This window comes from Oxyura jamaicensis, chromosome 20 (genome assembly GCF_011077185.1).
Source record: "Oxyura jamaicensis isolate SHBP4307 breed ruddy duck chromosome 20, BPBGC_Ojam_1.0, whole genome shotgun sequence".
NCBI lineage: Eukaryota > Metazoa > Chordata > Aves > Anseriformes > Anatidae > Oxyura > Oxyura jamaicensis.
In genome coordinates, this window is record NC_048912.1 from 1,453,483 (window position 1) to 1,480,401 (window position 26,919).

Here is a 26,919-nt window from a genome sequence, read left to right on the forward strand (position 1 = left end):
ATTCTTCAGTGATCTGATAAAAATGCAAGAGACTTACAGGAAATAAAATGAATATGTATATATCCCACTAATATCAGCACACTACCAGTACGGTGTCGTAATAAAGAATACCTGCTTAATAACTTTGATAATTGAGTTTTCACTGTGTCAGGGTTTCTCTGTTGGTGCTCTGGAAAACCTGCTCTGCGTCAGCTCAGGGCAAGGCTTCAGCAGCACCTGGCCACAGGAGTAATGGAGAGGCCCTGTGAGCCTGCTGCCAAGAAATACAAGTGCTTCAGTGCTCTATTGTGCAGGGCTGTTCTGGTTTAGGTTTCTATCTCCTTCTCTTTTGCCAGTCCCCTTCATCAAACCTCCTCATGGGCAGCAGGGCTGACCTCCCCTTGAGTGAAATCAGAAACAATTCAGATTGTATGGCTTTTCTCTATGGGCTAGCTTTTTCCAGTTGCCAAGGCACATTTTACAGCCTTCCTTACTCCTTCCTGAGCCAAAATCCTGACCAGGTGACCTAAAGAAACCAGCCAATGAGGCACCTGGTGCACAAGGCTGTCGAGACCTCTGTGTTTTCAGCAAAGGCTGAACCTTCAGCATAACCTGCAGGGTGCAGGACGGCAAGTCCATGCCAGGCATCTTTTCCCGCCTCCAGAGGTGTGATTTTATGTTGAATTGCCTGATTCGGGCCCTGGGAAAGCAGTCAGGGCTCCCAGCTCAGGCATAACCTGTGACTGCAGCTGTGCCAGGAGGGCGGGCAGGCAGCACTGCCGAGGTGGGGCCACAGCCCCCGGCTGACTCCACCATTTGCTGTGAGGCTCCAGGCTCCCCGACCACTTCCCCTTCCTGCGGCAGCCGCTGCAGCTAGCACTGGGTGCTGCTGAGTGTGGCGGTGTCACCTCTGCTCAACTGCGCTCAGAGGCACCTCCTCCAAAATGAGAGGGCCGGGCGATAGGGGGGGATCACAACACCCTGGGAGCCCCTTTCCCATCTGTGGGTCTGCGGAGCAGCATCCCTTGGGACTGAGCGAGGCCAGGGACAGGTCTGTGGGCTGCTGGTGTGCCCCAGTACCATGGCTGCTGTGCACTTCTGGGTGTGGGGCTGGGGGCATTTCAGCTGCCCCAGGGGTGTGGGTGGCCCTGCTGCAGAGGTCCCATCAGCAGAGCCCGGGCTGTGTGAGACTACTCCCCTGCTCCCCCCCCCCCAGGCCTTGCCCTGAGCCTCTTGCCTGCAATGGGTGACTGCAAAAAGCTTCATGAACTAGTCACTGTGCTGCCTGATTCCCCTGGCTCTGGGCTTAATGGAGCCGCTGGCACCGACTGTGTGGCCCTCAGCCAGAGCATCCTCCCTCCCTCAGGGGCTGCAGGTTAAACCCAAGACTGCAAGCTCCTGAAGCAGCTTCCCTCCTTCCCTGGGTGACTGCAGGAGGGATGCTCTGTGCCTCCATCACAGCTGCTGGGGGGGGGGGGGGGGGGGGGGCAGGCACAAGCTGCCATCTCAGGCTCAGCACTGGGGAGTCTTTGGGGTGCAGAGCTGGCATTTCACGGTCAGCTTTGAGGCTGCACTTCCTGCAGAGCCGTGGCTGTGCTTCCGGCATCTGGTAGTGGCTTGTGCGCACTTCCCCTTGAGAAGTATCATTTCAGTTGCCCGTGGAAGGACCATCAGGGAGTGACTGCCCGGGACCAGCCAAATCTCCCACCTCTGCTCTTGGCTCAGACACCCAGGAGGAGCGGTTTTGCTGTCGGCGGCACGTTGCACAGGTCCATTTTTGGGCAGCTGGCTGGACACCACGGAGAGCAGGTATGTCTGTGCTGCAGAAAATGGTTATTGTGGAGACATGAACCCAGTGCTCACCCGTGGTCCTGTCTCTGGCCTGGATATGCCTGCAAGGAAGGGGCTGTGGGGAACACAGAAGCCCCCCTTGTGAGGGGCAGGAGTGGGTCCCTGTCCTTCAGCTTTCCCAGTGCAGTGGTGAACCCCCAGCCTGCTGCTCCTGACACCAAGACAGAGGCTGTCCTGCTTTCCTGCTCGTGCACTCGTGGCTACCTTGGCCCATGGAGTCAGGTACTGAGATGCTGGGCACCTCTTGCACTTATGTGGCTGCCTTCACCCATGGAGTCAGGTACTGAGGTGCTGGGCATGCTGTGGGGATGAAAAAAACCTTTTCCTTGACTAGCTTTATGTGAGTCCTTTTAGATGGAGGACAGGAACGTCACCCACAGCTAGGGCTATTGAAGAAAGGTGCGCACACACACATGTGCACCAGTTACCACTTCTTGGTCCTCCCTGCCAGTGGAGATTTAGTGCTCTTGAAGCCTCAGAGTCCCTGGACCACCAGGGAGCGAGTGCCTGGCCAGCCATGCAGCACCTGCATGCTCTTCTCCCCAGTGATGGCGGGGAGGCTTCCTGTGGGGAGGCTGCTGGGCTCTCTGCCCACGTGGGGAGGTGGTGTGGGAGGCGTGGGAGCCGCTTTACTGGTGCACAGCTTCTGCTCTGGAGGGAGTCAGAGGCAGGCTCAGGGCTGAGATGAAGAAGCTTTGCCACCACTCATCCGTAGCATCATTCACAGATGCTAAAAGTGCAGCAGGCAGAGCGTGGCACCTGGCACAGCATGTGTTACCAGCTGGCCCTGACCTGACCTGCGTAACTGTGACAGTGTCAGGAGCAGAGCACAGCAATAAGGCCATTGAACGGTTTGGAAAGGAGACCCATATTTCAGGTCTATAGTGGGAAGGTGAGTGGCAAAGTGGTCACAGGATGGGACCCCGGTGTGTCCCAGGAGGCTGGGCAGAGTCCTCCTCCTGCCAGCAGTGCCACTGCCACCAATCCTGGTGCCATCTCGCTGCAGGTGGCATGAGGAATGCAGTGCCGGAAGCGCACGCAGGTGGTGCTGGCCCTGTGCCTGCTGCTTGTGCTGTGGCAGTCTTTCCAAGCCTCCATTTCTGGCCTTGGCCACCTTCTGTTCACTCCCTCCCTCTTCGCTGCCCGTCGCCCACCCCAGCCCACCACCCGCTGCTCCCCCAATACCAACACCTCCGTCTGGTTCAACGCTCACTACAATGCAGCCGTGGGGACCCTGCTGACAGGCGCAGCCCACGAGCTCTCCCCGGATGTGGTTCAATGGTGGCTGGTGAGTGGGTGTGTGGGTGGGTGCTTGAGGGCTTTCCTGGGCTCCACAAAGATGTGTTCAGAGGGTTCTTCCATGCCCATTGCCTGCCCCCCAACCCCCACCCTCCTCATCCTTCTCCATAGCACTCAGGGAGGAGAGGGGGCTCCAGGCTGGGGGGGGGCTGATGCTATCTGTCCCTGCCTGTGCTCCCCCAGACCCTGCAGGGCCCCCCCAGCAGCACCCAGCTCCAGGCCATAATCCAGGAGCTTTTCACTGTCCTTCCGGCCCCGAAGGGAAGCGTCTGGGACCCATCCCAATGCAGGCGCTGCGCGGTGGTGGGCAACTCAGGGCGGCTGAAGGGGTCCCGCCATGGCCCACAGATTGATGCCCACGACTGGGTGCTGAGGTAGGTGACACGAGGGTTCACATCCCCTCCTTGCTGCTGGCTGGGATCAAGCAACATCCCTGCCCAGCAGCCTGGGTCTAGCATGGCATGCACCTTCGTTCTGGGACACGCCTTCCTGCTATTCCCCAGGATGAACAGAGCCAAGACAGCAGGATTTGAAATGGATGTTGGCGTGAGGACAACCCATCACTTCATGTACCCAGAGAGTGCAATGAACCTCTTGCCTGGTGTCCACCTTGTCCTAGTCCCCTTTAAGCCTCTGGACCTGAAGTGGGTGACCAGTGCCTTCTCTACAGGAGAGCTCTCACAGTGCGTCACCTCCGCTGTCGTGTGGCCTTGGGGATGGCATCTCACACTGAGGAGCCTGCAGCATGGTGTAGGAGGCAAAAGGCTCAGAGTCCCTTGTCAAGGGCTCTGCCCCCTCTGCACAGCAATGTGGGGAATCAGGTGCTGAGAGGTCCCTACAGGTCCTGGGCATCCTGCATCCCTGTAGCCCCGTGAGCAGGATGGTGTCAGCCCCTGTGGAGCTGTGGGCTTTATGTTTCCCTTTCCAAGGCCAGGCCAGGAGACACCATGGGGCCAGCCCAAGGGACACTGCAGGGCCAGCCCAGGGGCCGGGGGGGGTGCCATTGGGCCAGGTGCTGGTGGTCGCAGGACACCAGCTGCTCCTGAAGGATTGGCAGCTCAGGTGTCTCACACTCATGGCTGTCCTCTGGCTTTTGCAGCACCTACATGAGAGTGAAACAGTTCATCAAAGCTGACAGAAACAAGGTAAGGGCTGGGCAGGCACCTAGTGAGCATCCCCCTCTGCTCAAGCACCTGATGCTGGGGCTCTGGGACAAGGGGGATGAGGAGTTGGTGGCCACCAGTGACCTGGCATCGCCATTGGCTGTGAGGTGACCCCAGAAGCTTCTGCAAGGCAGTGCAGGATTTACAGCCAACTCCTCACAGCCAAGCAGAGACTGGGCTTGTTTTCTGGGAAGGAGGCAGCAAGTGGGGTGGGGGCAGAGCTGGCAAGAGGGAGGACTTGTGTCTGTGCTGGGGGCAGGGCCTGGCTGTCCCATTTGCAGCTCATTGCTCCTCTGCCCTTGCTCAGGTGCTGATCCTGAACCCGGCTTTCCTCAAGTACATCCATGAGACCTGGCTGCAGGGCCACGGCAGGTACCCCTCCACTGGCTTCACAGTGCTGCTCTTTGCCTTGCACGCCTGCCAAGAGGTGAGCACAGCCAGAGGTGCTCTGTTCTCATGGGGAGAAGGCTTTTCCTGTGGAGAATTTCCTTTGCTGCAAGTTGTCTGTCACCCCTTGTGTCTTTTTTTGCTGGGTCTGGATCCAGCTCCCCTGTAACACCATGCTGGTGCAGGGAGGCTCAAACTGGATGCAGCACTCAACCCACAGCCTCCCAGTGTGGAGTGTGTGTGGCCATTTGTGGCCCTCAGCTGCTGGCCACACTCTTGCTGGTGGAGCCCAGGACGTGGTCAGCTTGGCTGTGCCCCCTCACCCCATCCATTTCCCCCAGGCCCTGGTGCTCCATGCTCAGAGAGGGCTTCTCCCACTCTGCAGTGATGGCTCTGCAAGAGGGGTGGGCAGGCACTCGCTGCAGGCTCTTGGCCCACGCAGCAATGGCTCTGCTGGCCTGCCCGCAGGTCTCTGTGTTTGGCTTTGGAGCAGACAGCAAAGGGAACTGGCATCACTACTGGGAAGAAAACCGTTGGTCCGGAGCCTTTCGCAGGACAAGGGTCCACGACGCTGATGTTGAATTCAGCCTCATCCAGAGACTGGCAGCTGAAGGCAGAATTTTATTCTACAAATAACATACATCCAAGAAACTGAAGCCAAGCTGTTAGCACAAGAACTGGCTGCTGGCAGCTGGCGCAGCTCTGCAGCTTGCTTCTCCCCTGCACTGCTGTGTGCCTGGGCTGGCCACTGCACCCAGCCAGGGGTCTTGGTGTTGGTTGTGCTGGGCCCACCAGCTTGGCTCTGCCAGCACGAGTGGCAGTGGGAGCTCAGTTTAGCCAGGAAGATGTTTTCTGCAGGTCCAGGCCTTCACCAACCAGGACACCAAGGGACAGAAGTGGGGCTCACTGCTTGCTTTCAGAGTTCTAAGACTGCATGGTTTACGTCCCAGCCGGCTGTGCCAATGTATCTGTCCATGTACTGGGGCTGAAATTTCCCCCCACTGATGGCTTTGGGGGAGGTTTATTGCTGTTCTTTGGGCAGGCAGGGAGGGGCATCTTCCCTTCCTGTTTTTTTTTTTTTTTTTTATAACTAAGGAGTATTTTCATTTCAAAGGAGACTAAGACATGAAAAAAATCAAGCAGCCTTAAGTTCAGCTGAAATGATCATATGTTGAATAAACTTTGAAAGCACAGGTGGAACTATTATTATTTGTTTTACTTTACTGCTCTAAAAAGACAGTGTAATTGATCTCAGCCCTTTTCTGTACAAAAAGATCACAGACCCTGAAGCCTGAGCTTCATGAAATAGGTTTCCTCCTCCAGAGCAAGATTAGCAGAAGCTGTGATTGCTGGCACTCTGCCTCCCTGACCAGGGACAGAAGCAAGCACCTCCCCACGCTCCATTTTTTGCTGATGCACTGGAAAACACACTCCCTCTTTTGCAAGCAGGCTGCTAAATTCAAAAGCTTTAGCCACCCAGTCCAAGCAGATTATTTTAAAGCAGTTGCAAAGAAATAGTTTTTCAGATGTCTTCTGAGAAACATGCCAAGCATGGGACTACTCTACCCCTGCTACATTTTTGTTTTCCGCAGAGTGCAGTGACCAACACAGCAGCGTGATATTTCCTTTCAGTCACAAACATGAATGTCCTTGATTCAGACCAAGCTTTGTCATTGTTACATCGTATTAGTAGCCTGGGAAGTCACCAGATCTCAACTGCTCATCAGCTTCCATTTTATAGCAGAAACCTGTTATCATCCCTGATCTAACCATTAGCTTCACCTAATTTCTGCCTCTCCAGGTGGAATCCCCATTTCTGTGCAAGTTTTATTTCTCCTTTAAGGATCCCTCAGCACTTTCTATGCAAACACAGTACAATTAAACTGCCATCTCTCTGCTCTGTCCCCTGTCTGCAGACCAGATGCTGCTCTCTGTTATCTGGGCCCCCAGAGAATGCAAGTCTTGCACTTACCCTGCCCGTCACCTTCCTTATGTCTTCTCCAGGTGCTAGGCAGTGCTCTGTGTGATGCTCTTCAATGGTTTTCTGAGGTTTACAAGTAACTGGCTTTCTTGCCAAAGTCAAACGATTAGCTGCTTTAACACTGAGTTAAACTCTTACTATGTTATTTCCATTTATTTTCACACTCTTGATTATTCTTTCCAATTTAGTTACAAAGCTGTGTGCTCTGATGAGTGACTGAAGGGCCTAGAACAGTTCAGCTCACTTTTTGTTCCCAGTACCACAGATACTATCTTCTCTTCTCACCTTGCAGTAGAACAATATGATCCTGGCCTGATGGACTTATTAAATATCCTTGTTTCAAATACATTTTTTACAAACTCATTTTTTCTAGCTTGGAGATTAATGAGTCACCTTATCCACACCTCAAATTGCTTCTCCCCCTGATTGAAAAATGTAGTTCTTTATAGTACCTGTTTTGAAGGTCTGTTCAGCTAATTAGAAAACGAAAGCATCATTTGATTCTGTGCCCGTCATACTCACCATGCACTGCTGGAATAAACTGTACCAATCACTCAGACTAAGTTTAGAGTAAACACCAAAGTAAATTTAGAGCTGAGATTTAAAAGCATTGAGTCTGTTTTGCCTCAAAAAGTTAGGAATTCATATATTTTATTTTTGCTTTCTTGTTTTCAATTTTCTCCCACTATAATTTTACATACCAACCACGTCACTCACTTGTGTAGATCATTATAAAGAAAAAAAATCATCATATTATCTTCACACTCTCCCACATTGCAGGTACTTTTTATTATAATTTCCAATTCAGTACCAGGATTGGATCAAATAATTTAATTATTCTTCCAAATGCTTTACCAAAACACAGAGGATGGACTTTAGTACAAAATATAAACAGAGGGGAAGTGCAAACACAATCCAATTTTAAAATTATTTAAAACTCCAAACACTTTTTTTTTTTTTTCCTGAAACATTAGCTTGCATCTTTCATAAGAACAATCTGAAGCATCTGCAATGCCCCATCATACAGAAACATCCCATCATACATCCTGAGCACCAGGCCTCATCACATTGCCCTGGACAGCTGGAAGGAAAGCACATGGGATTCAGCACATGTCCACAGAGGTCTGGCATACACTGTCAGCACATTCAGAAACTTTTTAAAGAATAATTTTAAATAAAAAATTAAATAATTTTTAAAATTGCCAGAAAGTTTATTTGATGTCAACTTCAATCCATCACAGGTCTCATGACAATATAGTACATTATTCCTGGAGTCAAAAAGAATGCAGTATCTCCAGCAGCTCTTTCGGAGGGCAAACTGGATGAACATGGACTGACACAAGAGGGTTTTTACAGTAGCGTCTGCACAGCCAGACAAGATGGCTAATGAATCTTTATAGCAGCAAGTTTCAAGCAGTTCAATCCATAAATTAATGCCAAAGGATGATGAGACAGTAAGAGCAGTTGGGGCCATCTGGTAATTCCAAACCTCTTCTCACGTGTACTCAGAAGATCACATATATTTTGAAAATCCTGTTTAGTTCCCCTTACAGATATATATTTTTTTTAATGTGTGGGTGAGGTCACTGCTTATTTATATTGCCTTCCCGAGTTCGATTTTCTTCTGGATGGCACGTGCTGAGTGATAGATCAAGGAATCAATGAATCCTGCAACTGAAAGGAAAAAAACAGATCAAGCCAGAGAAGCCTCAAAGAGGGACCAACTCTCACAGAAAGAAAAAAAATCCTTCTGTCAGTGGAAAGGAATTCCAGTTCTGCCAAGACAGAAAGTAGCTGCTGCTGCTCAGAAGACTAAGGTCTTCATCTTGTTAGGAGAGACAAGATCCAGCTTGCAGGGCAGAGGTGACCATGCTTCTCCAGAAAAAGATCTCTCAAGTAAAAATGAGGCGAAGATGAATCACATATGCTTACTGATGAATTAGAAAAGTTTGGAAAAGAAGCTGATTCTGCAAACTTTATATCATTCGACTACCACCCTGACCCAGCTTGCCAAGGGAATGTTTTCCATTTTTTGCTTGTTTCACGGTAACCTTAAAAGTAAGCTCTTCTACCTGATAAAACACGTTGCCCTTTACAGATGCCCTTTCTAGGAGATTGCAATGCTTACCCACCAAGGACACAAAATAAACTGATGCTTTAGTACTTTCTGCAGTATTTTCCCCAGATCTCTCCAGCCAGTACACTGAAGGTGCCTGTTAACTTGGTGCTTGTTTGTGACCACAGAAAAGGTCTACTGCACCCCTAAATCCAGATAACCCTGCTTCAATCAAGGCGGCTTTCACAATACAGAACTCTGAGCTCCTGCCTAGCTCCCTCTCTTTTACTTGAGGGTACACAGGGTAATTTACACATAGAAACATTACACATTGAAAATATCTTTGCCAGTAAGCAAAGATATTTTCAATGCCTTTACGAAGCTTCATTTTTATTTAATTCAACAATCTAAGAAAGAAGTGGTTACTTGGCCCTGCACAAATACAGACATTTTAATGCTAGTTAGAGTAGCAGCTAAAATGGGAACTGGTTCTTCTATTCTAAGGTTGGACTAGATGATCTTAGAGGTCTTTTCCAACCTGAATTCTATTACTGTAGAATATAGAACTACTAGTCTTGCTATCCGGTCTTTCAGTAACACCCGCGGTAACTGTCTTTTGCCCTGAAAGTATTTCTACTTGTGGAACCAATTTGATGCTGTAACAAAAACAGCTGTTACACAGCTGATTTGATCTGTCCTCTAGCCAAGAAAACAGTACAGATTTCAAATAGCATATGAAAGACCGCATTACTTGAAAACCAAATATCAGATACTCCCATAGCTCTGTAGAACATCTTGTATTCCCTCCTGAAGGCTGAAATCCCCTTTCCCCAGTAGACAAGGGTTTATTACCAGCAATGAAGATTCTAGAAAGAATAAGATGGCAAGTGTTTACTCTTTAGAGAGAGAAATAATTTAAAGGTGCAATACCTGTAAATATGCCACCAACAATGGCACAAACTCCTGTGAGAAAGTGTGTGAAGGGCCTAAAGTGAGGAAAAGAATTTGAACAATCAGCGCGAGCTCAGTATGACAAGTAACAATTAATACAAACCAATTCATAATTATCATTACATTAACTGTGCTATGTAAGCATGCATTATATAAATATTAACGACTGACAACAGGTTCAACAATTAAATAACCCCTGTTGGCTACAGGATGAAGGTCATCACTGAAACTTTTACTAAGAAGCACCACTGTATTCAGTGCACTCTAATGAGCTCAGTGGCAACCCCAGGAAGCAAGTACTGAATTAATGAACCTAAAGGATGGCATTTCATTGCTAAGATTTCAGCCACCTGTGCTCAGACAGAATGCACAGACTGCTGTAACAGAAAAAAGAAAATCCCTAAGCACATATTAATACATTGTAAGGTACAGAATTTGGCTGTGCAAAGCTTTGACAGCTACAATTCCTTCCATTTCCCTGCAATTACAAACCTGTGATTAAATAAGGACCTGGAAAGAAGCAACAGGTTTCACACTGACTACAACATGAAGAAAAGCGACAGCAAATGCAGACTAAGTAAACAAGTTGGATTGGAGCAGGTGCCACTATAGGCACTTTTAAGATGTTATTGGACAGTGAAAATGATAAATTGCATTTGTATCTATTGGTCACATTGGCTTTGCTATTTCCTATTATAAAAGGCTTTGAGGAAATTAGCCTAAACTAAGAACCATTATATCAGACTTCTATACTTCTCCATCCTGATACTGGATTAAAACATTCCAGGGAGCACTGGAAAATCCCAAATCTGTTTCAGATGTTCACAGTAAAAGGAACTGCACTGGGGAGTGCCTCATCCTCTCTGCTGACTGTAGAGGAGCTTGGCTGACTCTCAGGCATCTGCAGTCACATCTAAGTGAGGACGGTGTTTTAAGCTATGCAAAATAACAACATCAACACAGTGAACAAAATACATTGAAATGCCTCTTACCTGTGTTTCTCTGTCAGCTTAACCATCATGGGTGACAGTTCATATAGCACAAATACACCAGGCAGACCTTGGTCTCCTATTAGCCCGTTGGCTATTTTCTCATGTCGTGTAACTGAAAACTGGTTAGTCCTTACCACCTAGCAGGAAAGAAAAGCAGCAAGCATTGTTTTGTTAACAAGGAGTAGCAAAAGCTACTAAAACACAGGTTCAGTTAACCACATCAGTGTTGTCCTGCCCCCTCACTTGTAGGGTCCTGCCAGTAGTCATCGTGCTAAGAGTCATAAGCAGCACCATCAGAATTAGGTCTATTTTTACTATGGGATATTTATTGGCTAAATCCACATTTAGCCTAAAGAACAAGCTATACATCAGTCTCCAGGCTGGATTGTTCTGGTCTCTACTGGCAAGTAACTGGGATAAGCTGTTTTTCTCAACCTCAACCCGAAGTCCATGTCAACCTCTGCCAATCTGCACTCCACCTAAGCAGGAGACAGCACTGATGTACAGACTGGGGACAGGTTAGATTCCTGTGGCGCTGATCTGTTTGACTTCTTAAGTCTATTGGCTTTGCTTTACCTTGTGCTGTCACTCTCACCATTTCAAGTCCATAAATACTGTAACAACTAACTCCTGAAACCCTCTAAGCGTCAGCATTTGAAGTACTGAGCTCCCACACAATCCGATGAAAAATCATCTCCTCATCTGAAGCACCGGGAACCAATGTTGAATGCTGAGAGAGGCCTGCCGTTAGCGGATGAATTTAAACAGAAATAGCAGAAAGTGAATGTTCAGACACTATTGTGTGAAGCATAAACGGAATACAGAAGAAAGGGTATCACACAACCCTGGTATCTGCAGTTTGAGAAGGCTATATATATTCAAGAGTTAGGAAAGAAAATAAATAATATATAAAGGCAGGAGAGCTTTTGGGCTACAGAAGGACGAAGATCACTCATCTTTCTACATATCAAAAATCACCCTGCTGTATTCTGTGCCCTGCAATTCTTCTACAGGTTGTTTCTACCATTCCTATTCTTATAGGAAATAAACTGAGTTTCTATAAAATTAAATTATGTTCTGTCATCCCTAATTGGCTATCCGACAAATTATAATTAAAGCTAAAAAAGAAGCTATCCAGTTTCTTTATCAAATTCTACATTTGGGGCTTCCAAGTGCTGACTATATAAGACAGGTCATGGTACACATATGGTAACACACGTTGATCCACAGTTATGTACTAGCATCATGGTTTGCATGGATTCCTCTCCTGGAGACTAAAAGCAATTATTTTGACAGAAGAAATCCTTTGAAAACTGAATGACGGATCTACATGTGAGATTTCCTCTAGAGAATTGTAATCCATGGTATACCAGGAGATGGTTATAAGAACAGGGCTCCAAATTAACTATCGCTCATACATAAGGAATTTAAATCATTCACAAAAACTGCAGAAGCATCCTGAATCCAAGCAGAATGAGCTTCAGACATGGTCTGAAGGTTCTCTCAATACCACCTCAGAGCAAGTAACTTCCATCCAACATCCAGGAAAAACAGATGGGTGCAAGAAAGGCAGGGTATTTTAAAAAGAACAGTCCACTTAAGGATTTATCACGAGAACTGATTCCTGTAAATAGCTTCAGTCTGCAGGGCAGATGAAGAAATACAACTTATATCTACCTCCCCAGTGGATTCTGTTACATTGTCCCGCTCACACGGCTGTAGGATAGTTTTGCTTGAGTGTCTGTATTTAATTTACTGTGGACATGTGGCTCCACAGATCCGTGGTTCCTACAGTGTCTGACATAACTAATAATTCGCTGGTGATATAAATTCCAAAGTGCCTAAAGCAATAGGTAGGCTGTGTTGACATGCAGTAGTAGAATGTTACTCTGACTGCAAGGATGTATGCTGCATGCCTGAGAATGGCAGCAGTTTGGGCAAAGAGCCAGAAGGTGTAAGGGCTCCCAGTGTTGTGGGGTTTGTAGAGTGTTATAAGATTGTGCATGACAAGAGAGTCAAACTCATGCATAGTTTCATCCATGTGCAGACCAATTCTTGCACTAAACAAGCCCCAGAACCACACCTGGGGTTCAGCTCAGAGGAAACTAGTTCAGTGTTAAAGCAAGACTGAGAATGGCTGGGAATGGACCATGCATATAGCACAGGAGATACAGAACCAAAACCTGGGATACAGTAGGGAAGCTAAGCCATTTTGCGTGTGAATGCACGCAAACGTATTGCGGCAGATGGTATTTCTGTCTCTTCCTCACAGGGTTAGATGAGCATACTGGGTACCAATGGTAGTGAAGTCTACACAGCAGTAGAGATGGTGTTCACTTTGCAGTAAAAAAAAAATTATTTCCAATCACTCTTCTGCCATAAGACTATGGAGGGGCCTAGATCATGATAACTGTCAGTGTTTTTTTGTTCCTTTGTTTTTTAAGAAGAGGTCCTCTGTAGCACCCAAGATCCCATGAAGAATGACAACAACTAAAGTAAATGCTTCAAAACGAATGAAAGAAATAACAGTTGTTTCTGATGTCTCAGGTGGGTTAAGAATAGAGCATATGTTTGTTGCTGTTCTCAGGATCTTCATCTCACCTTGACATTTCTTCAGAAATTTGCTTATCTTAGCCATCCCAAAAGGACGTATTCTGAAAGTGGGGCTGGAAATCTAGCCACCCTCTTTTGGAGGCTAAAGTAGAGTTTTTAAATGGGAAACAAGCTCATCTTGTGTTATTCTCCAAATAACACTTTTGGGATCTCCTTGGTGCTTTGACTTCTCCTGAGCAGACACTAGGAGGGATTCATGAGGGAACATAATGAAAATGGTATGGTCACTTTGAACTAGGTGGGATGGAGGCTGAAATCTGCTTAATCACTGTGGCATCGTTATAGATGACATTACACCATAGAAACTTGCTTTTGCTGAGGCTGCAATACGAAGGAAGTTGATTAATTTGTATTGCTTCCACCAGAGGTCAGACATCGTCAGAATCAGAATATGAGGACTAAAGTCTGAAGGCTTTCAGTTGCTTTATATGGTGAGGAAGTGGATTATCTGCTATGTCAAAAGAAGAAAAAAACCCTAAGAACCATGCAAGATCTGCAAAATGCCAATTACCCCTACTGAATTACTGCTTATATCTTGTATAGAGTTGGGCATGAGAGAGTTGAAGTCACCCAATACATGTTTGGAATAAACAAATATTAAAATATACAAAAATAAACTAGGAGAAGAAAAATAGGTCATTGCACAGAATCTTGCTGGGATCCTATCCTGTGCTGCAGGCTATGAAAAAGAATTGAGCTGAGGCTGCTTCATTTCTTATACCTATGGTACAGGCAGGGTGTGACGCAGGTATGACCACAATAGGTACTGCTATTAAAGTATAACCTCATCTCCTGTTTAAGTGGGTGTATGTGTAACAAGACAGAAGAATAACATGTAGATTTATGATTTTTATAAAGAGCCAAAGCAACAGGAATAAAGGTACTTACTTCACCGTCTACCTTCATATAAACTGTGGGGACCACTTTGACAAAATACTGAAACATCATGGAAGCTACAAGCAAAGACACATCAACATAATTAATAACTGTGATAAATGGTGAAGAGCTGGAAAGTTTATCTTACAGGTTAGTTAGGCACAAACTGATTTTGTTCAGGGATGCTTGTCAAGGAATATCTTTTTGTGCAATAGCTACTGGAGGCTTTCAATGACAGTAAAATTACTGTCTGACATTAGTTTTTCCTTTTTCCAAGGTGAATATGGTTCCTGTTCCAACTAAAACTTAAACAACCAGCATTTTCTTAGAATCACAGAATGGTTAACTTGGAAGGGACCTCTAGAAGTCACCCGGTCCAACCCCCCTGCTCAAGCAGGGCCATCTAGAGCAACTGTCCAGGACTACATCCCCAGAGGGCTTCCGAAGATCTCCAAGGAGGGAGACTCTGCAACCTCTCTGGGCAAAAACTGTGCCAGGGCTCCACCACCCGCAGAGCACAGAAGTCCTTGCTGATGTTTAGATGGAATCTCTGTGTTCCGGTTTGTGCCTACTGCCTCTTCTCCTGGCATTGGGCACCACTGAAAATAGCACAGTTCTGTCTTTGTTTTTTCTTCCCTTAAGGTATTTATACACATTGGTAAGATCCCCCCTGACCATTTTCTTCTCCAGGCTGAACAGCCCCAAACGTTGGCCTAGGTGAAAAACTTTTTTTAAACCACTTATCATACTATAGTTTTTACCAGTACAACTTCTTGAAAATTCTTACTCTACGACATGAAAACCTTAATATTTAACAGCATTGTCCTACAAAAACATAACTCAACTCTAAATTAGCAACCTATATCAACTTCAATTAACATTTAATCTCCTGATGACAAACATCAAGTTTCTACAGGATAAAGAAGAACATCTGGATCAGTGAATAGAGAATAGAATTCCTTCTGCTACCTCAGACCAGCCAGTTCCTTCAGTTCTCTTAAAAAAATGGAAGGTAGCGATCACTTTGAAAATCAGTTTTCTCAGAAATTCCCTAGAGAATATTACTCATCCATTTCCACACAAGTAATTTTCACATATAATATCCTTACCTGGTGTGCAATAAACATAATTTTGACCTGCAATCGCAATAAACATAATTTTGACCTGCAATCTACTTCGCCCACTTCTTTTCTGGAAAATACCTGCAGTCTTAGTAATTCCTCAGAAATTTTCTAGCTGTATAGCTGATGCCCAGCATGGAAAGCTTTAGACTACAGAGAATTTTATCAACCAAATACAGGTTCCCTCTCATAGTTTGTTACTCCACAGAAAAAGAACAGCATCGTGGCATCCTTTCATTTTTCTGTATTTTATTTTAAGCACCGCTCTTTGATTTGGATACAACAATTAAAATAGTAAAATAGTTGGTGAAAAAATTTAAAGAACAGATTCAGGTAGGATAACAAACCTACTACCATCTTGAACCAAACAACTTCTCTCTCCAAGCTTTATTACATAACATAATCTCAAGTGTCTACAAAGACAAAGTTTGCAGACTCCAATGGATCTAACTAATGTGACTAATCTCTGGAGTGGTATATAAAGTAGGTTTGTATGAATAAACCAAGATTACAGTTTGAGCAGCAGTGGCATGAGGAGAGAACTGTCAGAACTATCCATGAAAGATCAGCAATAGCTAATCTTCAGCTGTTACAGTTGGGTAGATCAAGGTCAGACAGATACCACAGCTCTCCATCATCTATCCATTAGGCTTTTTTTCCTATCCTGTGGCTTCTAGCTGTATCTTACTGCACACAGTAGCCAGGCAGGGTCTCCTTCAACTACATATATTGTAGGCATTTAATAATAATGTGTTGTACCTTCTGTTGTACATCCATAAACACTGAAAAGAGACATCTTTCAGAAAGGTCACAGAATCAAAACAAAACACGTAGGCCAGTTTGTTCTGGCTGAGTGGAAGCATCTGTTTCAGAAAGAGCACAAGGCAGAGGACTCTGAGTTTTACACAGTGCTGTCAGTGTTCTTGTTAAAGACTAGGAACTTTGCTCCTCTTCTCATCTAATTCATTAATACAGACACTTAAAAAGATTTCTCTTGGTTGGCTCTTACCTTGCTGTGCAGTGACGTCTGTCCCATCCAGAGGATTCACGATGCCTGGATAATCCCTTCCAAATGAGAGATGTTTGATGTAGTGCGTCATATTGATCTGAAATAGAAATGCTAATAACTCAAACAACTGCACAGCATCCTAGTGGCACGGCTATGGGACTCAAGTTAATTATTTGTATATTTTTCTGATTGTTGCTCTGGCAGGTCCTCTCTTCCTTTGCACTTCCTAACAGTGAACTCCAAAGTGCTTGCTATTACTTTTAATTTATGGGAGATTCCAAGATATGGATTCTCCTTTTCCTGTTTGAAATCCCCAGATCTTGGTGCCGTTTCCTCCCATCTGCAGAGCAAGCCCTCCCACCCCCACCCACTCTTTCAGCTGGTCAGTCATATAGGGGCATCGTCTGCCTTCATCCCAGTATAAGGCAAACTCCAACAGATTCAGCAGTAGTTGAAAATGTCAATTCTAAAAAGCTGGGAAGCACAGATTAAAGATCAAGACAGCCTTAGGAAGACAGAAGCAGGCCTGCCAGGCAACATGACGATGTTCCACAACACACATTAGGGCCCTGTGTGAAAGCAGGTTCCAGATTATGCACAGATTTGTAAAACCTAAAGACATCTGGGATCTATGCTAAGATCTCAATGTGGCAATGGCAGGGAAATCCAGAAGGAAAACAGACTGAGAGAACTTGGACACTACCTGGAGAACACTTACATTATCAAGTCCGAAGCTCTGGAGGTCATGAACTGTAATAGAAAAATAGTTTAACAATATAGTTCAGACTATGATATCAAGCATATCAATTTACCTTATTTTAGCTATAAGGGAGCTCCCCTTATTCCCATCACTGTTTAAAATGGCAAGAAAATAAGATGGGTTTCACTCTGGTTTGCAGTAGGGTATGTGACAGGTGTCACAAATGTCAAAAATGTCAACAAATGTCAAAAGCAAATTTCACGGGTCAAGCAAGGAAAATTTCACTGTTATCTCAATCACAATCTGACAGCCCTTTTAGTTCTTGCTTCACTTCTCTAATTACTGAAAAACATAGAAATAGGACATCTAAACTAACAGCTGAGATCATGTGCCTTAATATTGCATGAAAGTGCCCTGAATAAATCACCAGCATCTTAGTAACTCTTAGCAAACTGCCTGTGAGCCTTGTTGCTGCTGCCTAGAGAACGCAGAGGGAAAGGAAAAGTCTTTGCAAGGACAGCCTTTCAGCCTGCCCTCTCTCTGACATTTTGCACACAGCAATACAATGACACTGGCAGCACTATGCTTCCAGAAGAGACCTGGCAAAGATATGGGCCATGGAAGGCAATGTTAAAAGGAATTCATGTATTTTAGTTGGCTACTTAAGTGGCTTTATATAATGCCAGAAGCATCAATCTCAGGACGAAAACAAAACTTACAAGTAGATTTCAGTAACACTCCTTCCTACCAGGCTTATCCAAAGTTGCACAAATATCCTAAAGTAACCCGAGGCTGTGGCACATTTTAACAGGTAAATTCATGTGCTCAGGAAGCCATACTTCACCTTTCACCTACACAAACATACTTCAAAAAATCATGTGCTATTATTTTATGTGTTGATGGGGTCAGATCGCCAATTGCTGCATTATTAATGAGGATTAGGAATGCTGTTCTCTTAAAGGATTTTGACAATGCCATCCAGCATAAGAAAGGATGCAAAGCTAAGGAACTGACTGAAACTAGCCTCTCCTTTAAAACACTTGCTTAACGTGAGTATGCTGTGAACTATTTTTTTTCCTAATAACATTTTTCAATAAAGTAATAGAAGCTTTTTTGTATTTATATAAAAACCTTACTAAAACAAAGATATATAAATATGCAAATCAGAGAATGTATAGTTAGAAAAGGAAACACTCTGCCTGAACTATAGTCTTCCTTCTCCTAAAACTTTCATCTAGGGAGAGCCTTTGCATTTCACAGCGAAAATGTTTGATGCTTAGGAATCAAGTCACTGGAATTAAGGCAATGGTTTTGCATTACAAAGAGCTCAAGGCAGCACTGGCATCAGCTACTCCTGTTGCTGTCTGACAAGTATGCAGACCTATCACTGCCACCAGCCTTGTTTGTGTGTCTATGCTGGCAGCTGGATCAAAGACCTCATTTGGATTTAACAACAACAACAATCTACCACAAATTTGGGAATACATATCAAATACTGGGTAAAGAAGGGAAGGAAAGAGGTGGCCTCAGTATTAATTACACTACATTTTTTAAAATAATTACTAGCAATACCATGCAATGTTGCAGTATCACGCAACTAAGTCAAGAGTTAAGTGGGTTAGCTGTCAGTTGACCGTTAAGTCTTGTTCCCTTTTGTACAGACAGCAGCAGACTATCTTTCAGTTAATAACAACGTTCTACAGAGAAAAGTTACAGCTGTGATGGATCTGCATTTAAACTGGACTTGAAGCCACAGGAATAAAACAGTCTTTGCTCCTCATTTTTCCGTTGATGGCTCATTCCCCTCCCACCCTCCTCATGGTCACAAACCACATCAGAGAACACAACTAACCAAAACATAAATATCGCTTGATGCGAGGCTATTCTTTCAGCTGGATCAACTTTAAAACAAGGATAAGCACAAGGCTGCACAAACACTTGCGATGGGCACAGGCCACCTGCATGGGGACGGACAGCACCTTTCCTCCTGACAGCTGTGCTGGTATGATTACGGTGTTTATCAGTTTTAATGTCACATTTGTTAGTATCTGAAGTGGGAGCTGAATACTAGTAAGGCTGACAAACCTTACATCGATAGCAGAGTACCAGAGAAATTCAAGAGAAGAATGTGTGAAAGACCAGTCATTGACTAACCTGTTAAACTAGCTTTACATCGTGCATGACACTAATTTTAATGGTTACAACAATTCCAAATAAAGTTTCCCAAAAGTGCTCTGATGTAATGCTTTCCACAGGTAAAATGCTGATTATTAGCTTTTATAAAACCTCTTCAACAAATGATTTACAACTGCAAAAATGCCTGATTCATACATTCAGTTTCCAAAATGGTCTTTCACCAAGCTACAAGTTTATCTTTGATCATGAAGGATGCTAAGCACATATGTATATGGTCTAGGTTAGAGAAAAATATTAAGCTAATCACAGTTTGCATAACATAAAACAACAGCCTATTTAGTGTGCTTAGAGAAGAAACAGTACAAGGTAACAGAACAGATCTTAGGAGACTGTCTGGTAGGACCAGGGATTGTTATTTTTCAAGAAATATAAGCACGTTCTTTCTGTAACTGCAGCTAAATGTTTAGCTAGATAAAATAAATCTGTAAAAGATCTTAGGTTTGTCGAGAGGTCTCTCCTTTTTATATAACCTCATTTTTTTCACGGGGTTAGTAACAGTTTTAAGTCCGCTGTCTATCTTAAGAATTCTCTCCATCTTACATTTCTGACCTGATCAACCACAAAGACTCAGACTCTGTAACTCAGTCCTGTAAAACAGGGTTAAAAGCACTTACTGCCACTTAATAAATCCATTAAAATTTCAAGAAGCCCAAGACACAGCTACCCAAACGTGCTGTTCCAAAATGAACTAGGTCACCAATTTTCACACTGGGGATGAATTCTCTGAAATAAAAAAAGCTCTTACAGGAGCACAATGGCAGGAACATGAGGATGCATTGTGAAGAGGGCATTGAGACAGGGAGCAACGCAGAAAATGTTGCAATATGGGGAGGGAGAGAGGAGAGTAGGGATCCTGAACCCTCTACCAGATGTTACTGAGTGGATACATCACATTTCGATCTGTTATTGCCAGGATCTTCTCACCCTTACAAAAAATCCAATGGCTTACAAAATCTTGGAAAACCTTCTAGAGAGTATTCGGAGATGAGCAGAGTTGGTGAATGAATTCCTAGGAGAAATTCTCTAGCTTGTTGTACAAATGAGCTTAAACAATATAGTTATCCCATCTGACTTCAAAAGGCAGAAGTCCCTCCAACTTGTCACTATGTCGCCCTCAACTACATTATCTGTGTAAAACAACTAGCAACCCACCAACACGTTATCTCCAACACTGACATATCAAATTCGTTTAAGACAAAGATTCTCAGCCTTTTCCATCTGACCTCATTTACCACAGAAGAATGACCTGGGATGGCCCTCCTTTTAGCTTTCAGGAAATCTTCTCCAATCACAGCCTAGATCAACAGCTCCTCCCAAAGGAGATTTATGGGCACAGCAAATAATAGAAATTAGGTTAGTACTGTAGTAAACAGTATTGAAAAAAAAGGATACAGCAACACTTACTCTCAACAGCGTGCACTGCAAAAATGAGCAGAGTAGGAGAGAAAAGAGAAATATTCAGATCCTTACAATGAAAAGCAGAGACTCAGATACAGCAGCATTTAAAACTTGTACCAAAAAGGGGAAGAAAAATAGCTTTAGTAGTGTGCTTTCTAGGCCATGTAAGAAGACTCTCTAGCTAGCCAAAGGACTGATATATGGACTAGCAATCATTTAAAGAGTAATGGAGAAACAAAAATGCAGGAATTAATCACTAAAAGGAAAATTACAACGGGATGTCCATATATGTTAAAGTAAGCCCTGTAGTAGCATGCCAGATAACACTCCTAATTATATTTAGATTCTTTCACAGTCTTTCAGTTCCTTAGGGTAAAGGAAAAGTCAGTTTAGCAGCAATCAAAGCTATCCAGAGGTGTAGTCAAAGTTTACATTCACAACATATTACCATTCAAATGTAGGTAAGTTTTTTCTTAATCACACCTGTGCTTCTTTCCTCATACCTGCTGCAGATAAGGTGGCCAGCCACAAGATTATTTTTGTTCACTCTGTTGCAAGTTCCCAACAAAGGTGAATCCCTGGAAGGATGCGGGGACAGGGGCAATGTATGCTTGGACTGCATATCTCAAAACATACTAATTGGTGTTAAGCAATCTCCTTTTTTGTTGTTTCAAAAGACCGTTCACAAGTACATTCACGTTGTATGTGGCTAACCAGTAACTTTCACAGATTTATACCTACGTGAAGATGGGTCTCTGAATACTTTACACAGCAACTCCCAGCCCATTCTGCCAAATGCACTCCTGGTGGTGCTTCTGTGACAGCATCATTTTGGTATGGAGGAAGTATAGAAGGTATGGAGAGCCTCCAGATGGCTGCTTGACAAACGTTAGGCATTCCCAACAAGTAATACAACTTGAGCTCTGATGGACTATAGTCCAGTGGCCAATGAAAACCTCACTTTTTGTGGCAAATTCAACTTGATTTAATTGTAAACAGTTTTGTCTATCTACACAGAAATGGGTGAGACCTTGAGTCTTTCAGCACCAATACAATCAAACCCTGAAAGGAGTTTACCGATGTATAAGGAAAAGTCCTTAGCAACGCTGAGGAAGAAATAGCCTCAGCCTCCAGTGTTCAGACTGAGGATTAAAATTATTAATTTCCTGGCAGACACTACTTTGGGACATTCAGAACAACAGAATGAGTTCACACAAACACCTCTGTGGTAGGAATACCACACAGTTAATCAACCAGAGGATTTCAATTTCCTACATAATGAAATTGGGACCTTGACTGATGGGAGGTTTTGATCTCCACCTTTTTTTCCAAGAACGCTGATAAGCATAGAAGAGCTCAGATGAGGTATTTGTGTCTGTAGAAGTCTTGTGCAAAAGTAACAGCCCCACAACTAGCAGGGTTCTGGGACTGGAGAATAGGAGAAGGGTGCAGTCTCTGCAGCCAAAAGAATTAGTGTGACAGGCTTTTGGTAGCCATTGAGAATATACCAAGGGGCCTAAACAATGATAACCAGTCTTCAGTCAAAGACACTGTCCTTGCAATTCAGCATTCAAACTAAAATATGTAAAATAAGATCACAAAAATCACAGAATCATCTAGGTTGGAAGAGACCTCCATGATCAGCTAGTCCAGCCTCTGACCTAACACTAACAAGTCCTCCACTAAATCACATCAGATGGTGCATTAGGTCTCACCCACAGTGTCCAATGATGCTTTCAAGTAGTTTCTGGCTGTCAAATGAATTAGAGAAGGGAATAAACCTACGCTTAAGTACATGGACAGAACATTAATGAAGGTTTACAACTGAACAGTGAATTTGTGCTCTTAGGGAGCTAATCTTCACAGATTCCTAGTAAAAGCTTGGTGACTCCAAATAGGCTCTTTTCAAAAACTCTTAAAAAAGAGCTTTCCTATCTTTTGAGATGAGGGAGATTTCTTTCATTCTTTCTTTCACAGTCACCACCACAAATGAGGAAAACAAGTCATAATCACAAAAAAAAATGCCTTCAGAGATACCTTCTTTCCTCCAGTTGACCAGGTAAGGTGCAAGAAAAGCACAAAAATTTGGATCCCATTCATAACTGCTTCACTCACAAACTGTCGCAGTCATTGAAAATGTGTCTTTAGGACAGAGAATGTTCTGAATGTGATTGTCAATGTCAACATTTTTTTTTAGTAAATCAAAGGAATCAAATTATATATTTTAAGAAAAGGTCTCTCAATAAAGCATGATGGGTGATGTCTTCCCTAGAAAACAGCGATGATCACACCTCTGCAACAGAATGGTCCAAAGACAATCTAAAGGTTAAATGAAAACCCTCAGCTTCCCCTAGATTAGAAGAAATACGGCAAGGAAGAAGGAAGTGATATGAGGTTCATCTCTCTCCTGAGGAAAGTATCACTAAGGATGTTCCCCCATGCTGGAAACTCACTGCAGAGCTCTACAGCTGAAGCAGGAGATGGCTGCTACTGTACAGACATAGAGAGCAGTGACAGCAGATCTTGAACCACAAACCTCAGAAGGTTAAAAAGTTAGATCATTTAATTTGTTTAATCATTCCTTTTTTTTTTTTTCCCTGAGATAAAAAACATTTTTTTTGAGGAAAGAAGGTGTGAGCTGCTGCAAAGAAAACATCTACAATACCCAGGATCACAAAAAGACACAGTTGATGCTGGAAGCTGTTCTTACAAAGACACAACTGAAAAGAGAACTTCCCAAAATCTGAAGCATCCCATACAAACTGGACATAAAAATTTCAGTTTAGAATTCAAAACCTGTGAAGCAGACAACAGTGAAGCAGACCTAATCTCAACTAGTACCAAAAATGAACAAGTGGAAACAGAAGACTGCAAATATCACTAATGTTTGACTTTGGTTTTCCCTTGACACAGGAGAGCCAGGACTACTAGTTTCAGCACCAAGAAGTCTGCTTGGAAGCGCTCCAGTCCTCCTCACAACTTCCTTCAGTCCCCCTCCTAACAACCTCGGATGTCTCAGCGCAACTGGACCACAGTTGCTGAAGGAGCAAGGCAAGACCTTTAGGAGCCAGTATGACATTCAGGAGGGGAGTCTTCTCTGACACTGAAAATGGGGCATCACGGAGCAGCTTTAAAGCAACCAGTTTTCAATGCTTCCAATAACTGGGCCAAAAATCAGTGTCACTGCTTGCTTCAAAAACAAATTCCTGAAGTTTCAGCTCACCTTCTCTGAGAAAACAGCATCTGAAGGAAAGACAGACAGAGCACCCATCCAAGAAATACAAGCAGTATACCTATAGAATAGCTAAAAGGTAATTAACTGTTACAGATGGCACAACGGCATTAAAATTATATTTGTGAATTCTACTAGAAAGAAAAACTTCTATGACCTGAGATGAAGGGCAACACATACTAAAGCATTTAATAGTGAAGAAAACTAAGATAAAACACGAACACAAGTCTATGCTGCAAAAATAACCCAGCAATGAAGTAGTCTCCAATGGTCAGCTGAAAAGAACATAGCATCTCCTTACCCATGAAACAGCCAGGGGGGAGAGAATAGTAGAAGCCTACCTTTTATAGATACAACAGAAGTTAAAAGTTATCTATGTCTGCGTTTTCCAATCAGGTATACTGGAAATGTGAATGTGGATGGCTAAAAAATTAGTTAATGCAGCAGAGCCTGATATTTTGTTTATCTCAGGACAGAAACACACTCTCAATTTCTAAATTGCATTATATTTCATGGCCTGTGACTCTGAGAAACCAAAATGAACACGAAGTTGTATTTAATGATTGTGCAGAATGACTTTCATCTATAACATCAAAAGAACACAAGAAAAAAGGTTACATACAACTACAGAAAAGCATCCATGCAAACAACAGTAAGTGAAGTGAAATAATCTCACCTGGGTTTAACATTCATGCAAGCAGAAACAGAGCAAAACAAAAAGGACAAAATAACTTTTTTCTTTGAAGTGGACAATTTTTTTTTTAATACAGTTTTTGTTTTTCAGCATTTTCAGTGTTTCTAGTTCCTTCAGTCACAGGAATATTGCATAAAGACAGAGAGAAGAGTTAAAACAAGTAAAGTCTTGAACACTTTGCTAAAAAGACTATCAGGAGACCATCAGAGGTCCTTTGGGCGTAAATATTAACAGACTATAATAATAGTTAAGACAAATTCTGGGGTATATGCATGCTTCTCAGAGCTCGAGATGTCAGGGTCTTGATCTTTATGAAAAACCCTCTAGACATTTAGAATGTTAAACACAAGAGAAATATGGTTTGACTCTATTTCAGCAGGTGTCACCTTATGACAAGACAATACACTTCCATCTCTTAAAGCATGAGATTCACAGGCCACCTGTTTCAAAGCTTTCATTCCCATTATCCAGTACAAATGTTTGCATTCAAACACAAATACATACCTTATTGTTAGACACTAAATAGCCAAATGTGGTTGCAACTAATAAAACCTTATATTCAGTAAACTCTTAAGAAGGTCCGTTAAGAGGCTTACTCACTTATACAATATTTAAAAATGAAAAAATAATTTGAGAGCTATTGTTGATAATTTGATTTTGGTGGCTACTCATTAGCATTCTCCTGATTAGGAAAGTAACTGAATTTAGGCTGACAACGTAACAAACTTCAAGGTAACTTCAACCTTTTTACCTAGTCAAAACAGGACCTCTGAGTTCCTCTGTCTTAATGTAAGGATTTCTGCCTACATAAAGACAAAGAACTGAGGTTCAGGGATGTGAGACATGGGATGAACTCCTCCATGTAAGGCTGCCCCCTGTTTTTTACCTATATTCCTCTTACATTCAGCTGGTGCTAAGAAACCTTGTCTTCAGCTATTAGACTCTAAAAAGTATTGCCTACTTTAAAAAGTGGGCAAATGATTTCTGGGGACAAAATATGAGAATTTGAGAACAAAAATGTAAGTAAGGAGAGAGAACCATACGGGAAAAGAAGCCCAAACAACAAACAAATCATCCCTGAAAAAATAAGACTTCTGCACCACATTTATCCTAGGACAACTACTAAAATAAAACAAAAGATCGAAGATTGAGCTACACAATTAAAGTGAACATAACTAATCAGAACTCAAATTGCACCTTATTCTGTACTGGTTCTGTTTTGTGTTAGCCCTATGTATGTTTTGTTCTGTTTTGTGTTAGCCCTATGTATCCTCTTACTATTTATTCTACTTTCTGAGAAAAGCAATTTCAACTCACCTCTACCCAGGAGAGAAGATACAGTTTTGAAGATGTTAACAGCAAGCACATGACATACATTCAGAAGCTGAGATCAGAATTATATTTATGGTGAGATTTACAAAGTGCTTCTGAATAGGACCCTTCACTTTGTTAAGAAGTTGTTGTGGTGGTTTTACCGTTCTAGGCAGCTGAACTTCCACCACAACCATTCTCTGACTCCCCCTCCTTAGAAGAGAAGGGGAAGAGAAGAAGTAAAGGAAAAAACAACTCATGGGTTGAGATAAGGATAATTTAATTAAAGGGAAAAATAATTATTAAGGAAAGATCATAATTAATTAAACAATTTAACTAAAGGGGAAAAAAAGGGAAAGGGGAAAAGGGAGGGGGAAAGGGAAAAAACAAAAGAAAACAAGTAAATGCCATGTGGAAGTGCAGAGGAAAGAAATTACTCTCTACTTCCCACAAATGAGCAGTGCTTGACCACGTCCTTGAAGCAGGGCCTCAATGCACGTAGCCGGTGTTCAAGAGGAGGACAGACGTTTTCGCAACGAGAGCCCACCCCTGCCCTCTTCTTCCTTTTTCTACCTTTTATTGCTGAGCGTGACCCCACATGGTATGGAATATCCCTTTGGTTGGTTTAGGTCAGCTGCCCTGGTGACGTTCCTTTCTCACTTTTTGCCCACCCCTAGGAGGGTTAGAGAGAGTCCTGTGCCAGCAGTGCTCAGCAGCAGACACAACACCGGTGTGATACCACTGCTGTTCTAGCTACAAGTGCAGAGCACAGCACTGTGTGGGCTGCTGCAGGGAAAGTTAACATCCCAGCCAGACTCAGTACAGTTGCCTGTGCAGAGCCATTACCTGGAGATGTATTAAGCCACAATAACCCTCAGGATATTGGGAGAATGTCAGTGCAACAAACTGAAAAGCTGGTCTGCTAGCTTCAAATAAACAGCAGCAAATAGAATTATGGACTGGGGTCTAACCATCAGCTGTATGGCCACTCTGACATGAGGCAAGGAGAGTGGTGTGATGGAACAATTTTCTGTGGTGGTAGTGGGGTGGTTGGACCAGATGATCTTGGAGGTCTTTTCCAACATTAGTGATTCTATGAACGTTCCATAC

At 43.6% G+C, this 26,919-nt stretch overlaps 2 protein-coding genes across 14 annotated transcripts in view; one reads left to right on the top strand and one right to left on the bottom strand.

Moving 5' to 3' along the window:
• Window positions 1–522: 522 nt before the first annotated feature.
• Window positions 523–5,872, top strand: LOC118176703 (CMP-N-acetylneuraminate-beta-galactosamide-alpha-2,3-sialyltransferase 2-like). 11 transcript variants are annotated; one of them, XM_035343846.1, is made up of 9 exons: window positions 523–645; window positions 1,705–2,052; window positions 2,111–2,722; window positions 2,837–3,118; window positions 3,313–3,503; window positions 3,633–3,812; window positions 4,229–4,274; window positions 4,600–4,719; window positions 5,148–5,872. In XM_035343846.1, the coding sequence occupies exons 4-9, from the start codon at window positions 2,849–2,851 to the stop codon at window positions 5,313–5,315; spliced, it is 975 nt and encodes a 324-aa protein (XP_035199737.1). In that variant the 5' UTR covers window positions 523–645; window positions 1,705–2,052; window positions 2,111–2,722; window positions 2,837–2,848; the 3' UTR covers window positions 5,316–5,872. The 11 variants fall into 11 exon arrangements, with proteins under 11 accessions (XP_035199737.1, XP_035199741.1, XP_035199747.1 ...); XM_035343850.1 differs by having other exon boundaries at window positions 1,705–1,788; window positions 2,165–2,722; XM_035343849.1 differs by lacking the exon at window positions 523–645 and having other exon boundaries at window positions 1,488–2,052; window positions 2,111–2,253; window positions 2,546–2,722.
• A 1,605-nt stretch (window positions 5,873–7,477) lies between these two features.
• Window positions 7,478–26,919, bottom strand: part of ERGIC3 (ERGIC and golgi 3) — a 29,086-nt gene continuing 9,644 nt past the window's right edge. For 2 of the 3 annotated variants that reach the window (XM_035343843.1, XM_035343841.1), the window contains 7 exons: window positions 20,579–20,593; window positions 16,997–17,028; window positions 16,279–16,375; window positions 14,161–14,225; window positions 10,660–10,796; window positions 9,647–9,702; window positions 7,478–8,334 (listed from right to left, as the gene is read on the bottom strand). In XM_035343843.1, coding sequence (XP_035199734.1) covers window positions 8,255–8,334; window positions 9,647–9,702; window positions 10,660–10,796; window positions 14,161–14,225; window positions 16,279–16,375; window positions 16,997–17,028; window positions 20,579–20,593 — 482 coding nt within the window. In that variant the 3' untranslated portion in view covers window positions 7,478–8,254. The remainder of the gene's footprint in view (window positions 8,335–9,646; window positions 9,703–10,659; window positions 10,797–14,160; window positions 14,226–16,278; window positions 16,376–16,996; window positions 17,029–20,578; window positions 20,594–26,919) is intronic. The other variant, XM_035343842.1, reaches the window with a different exon arrangement.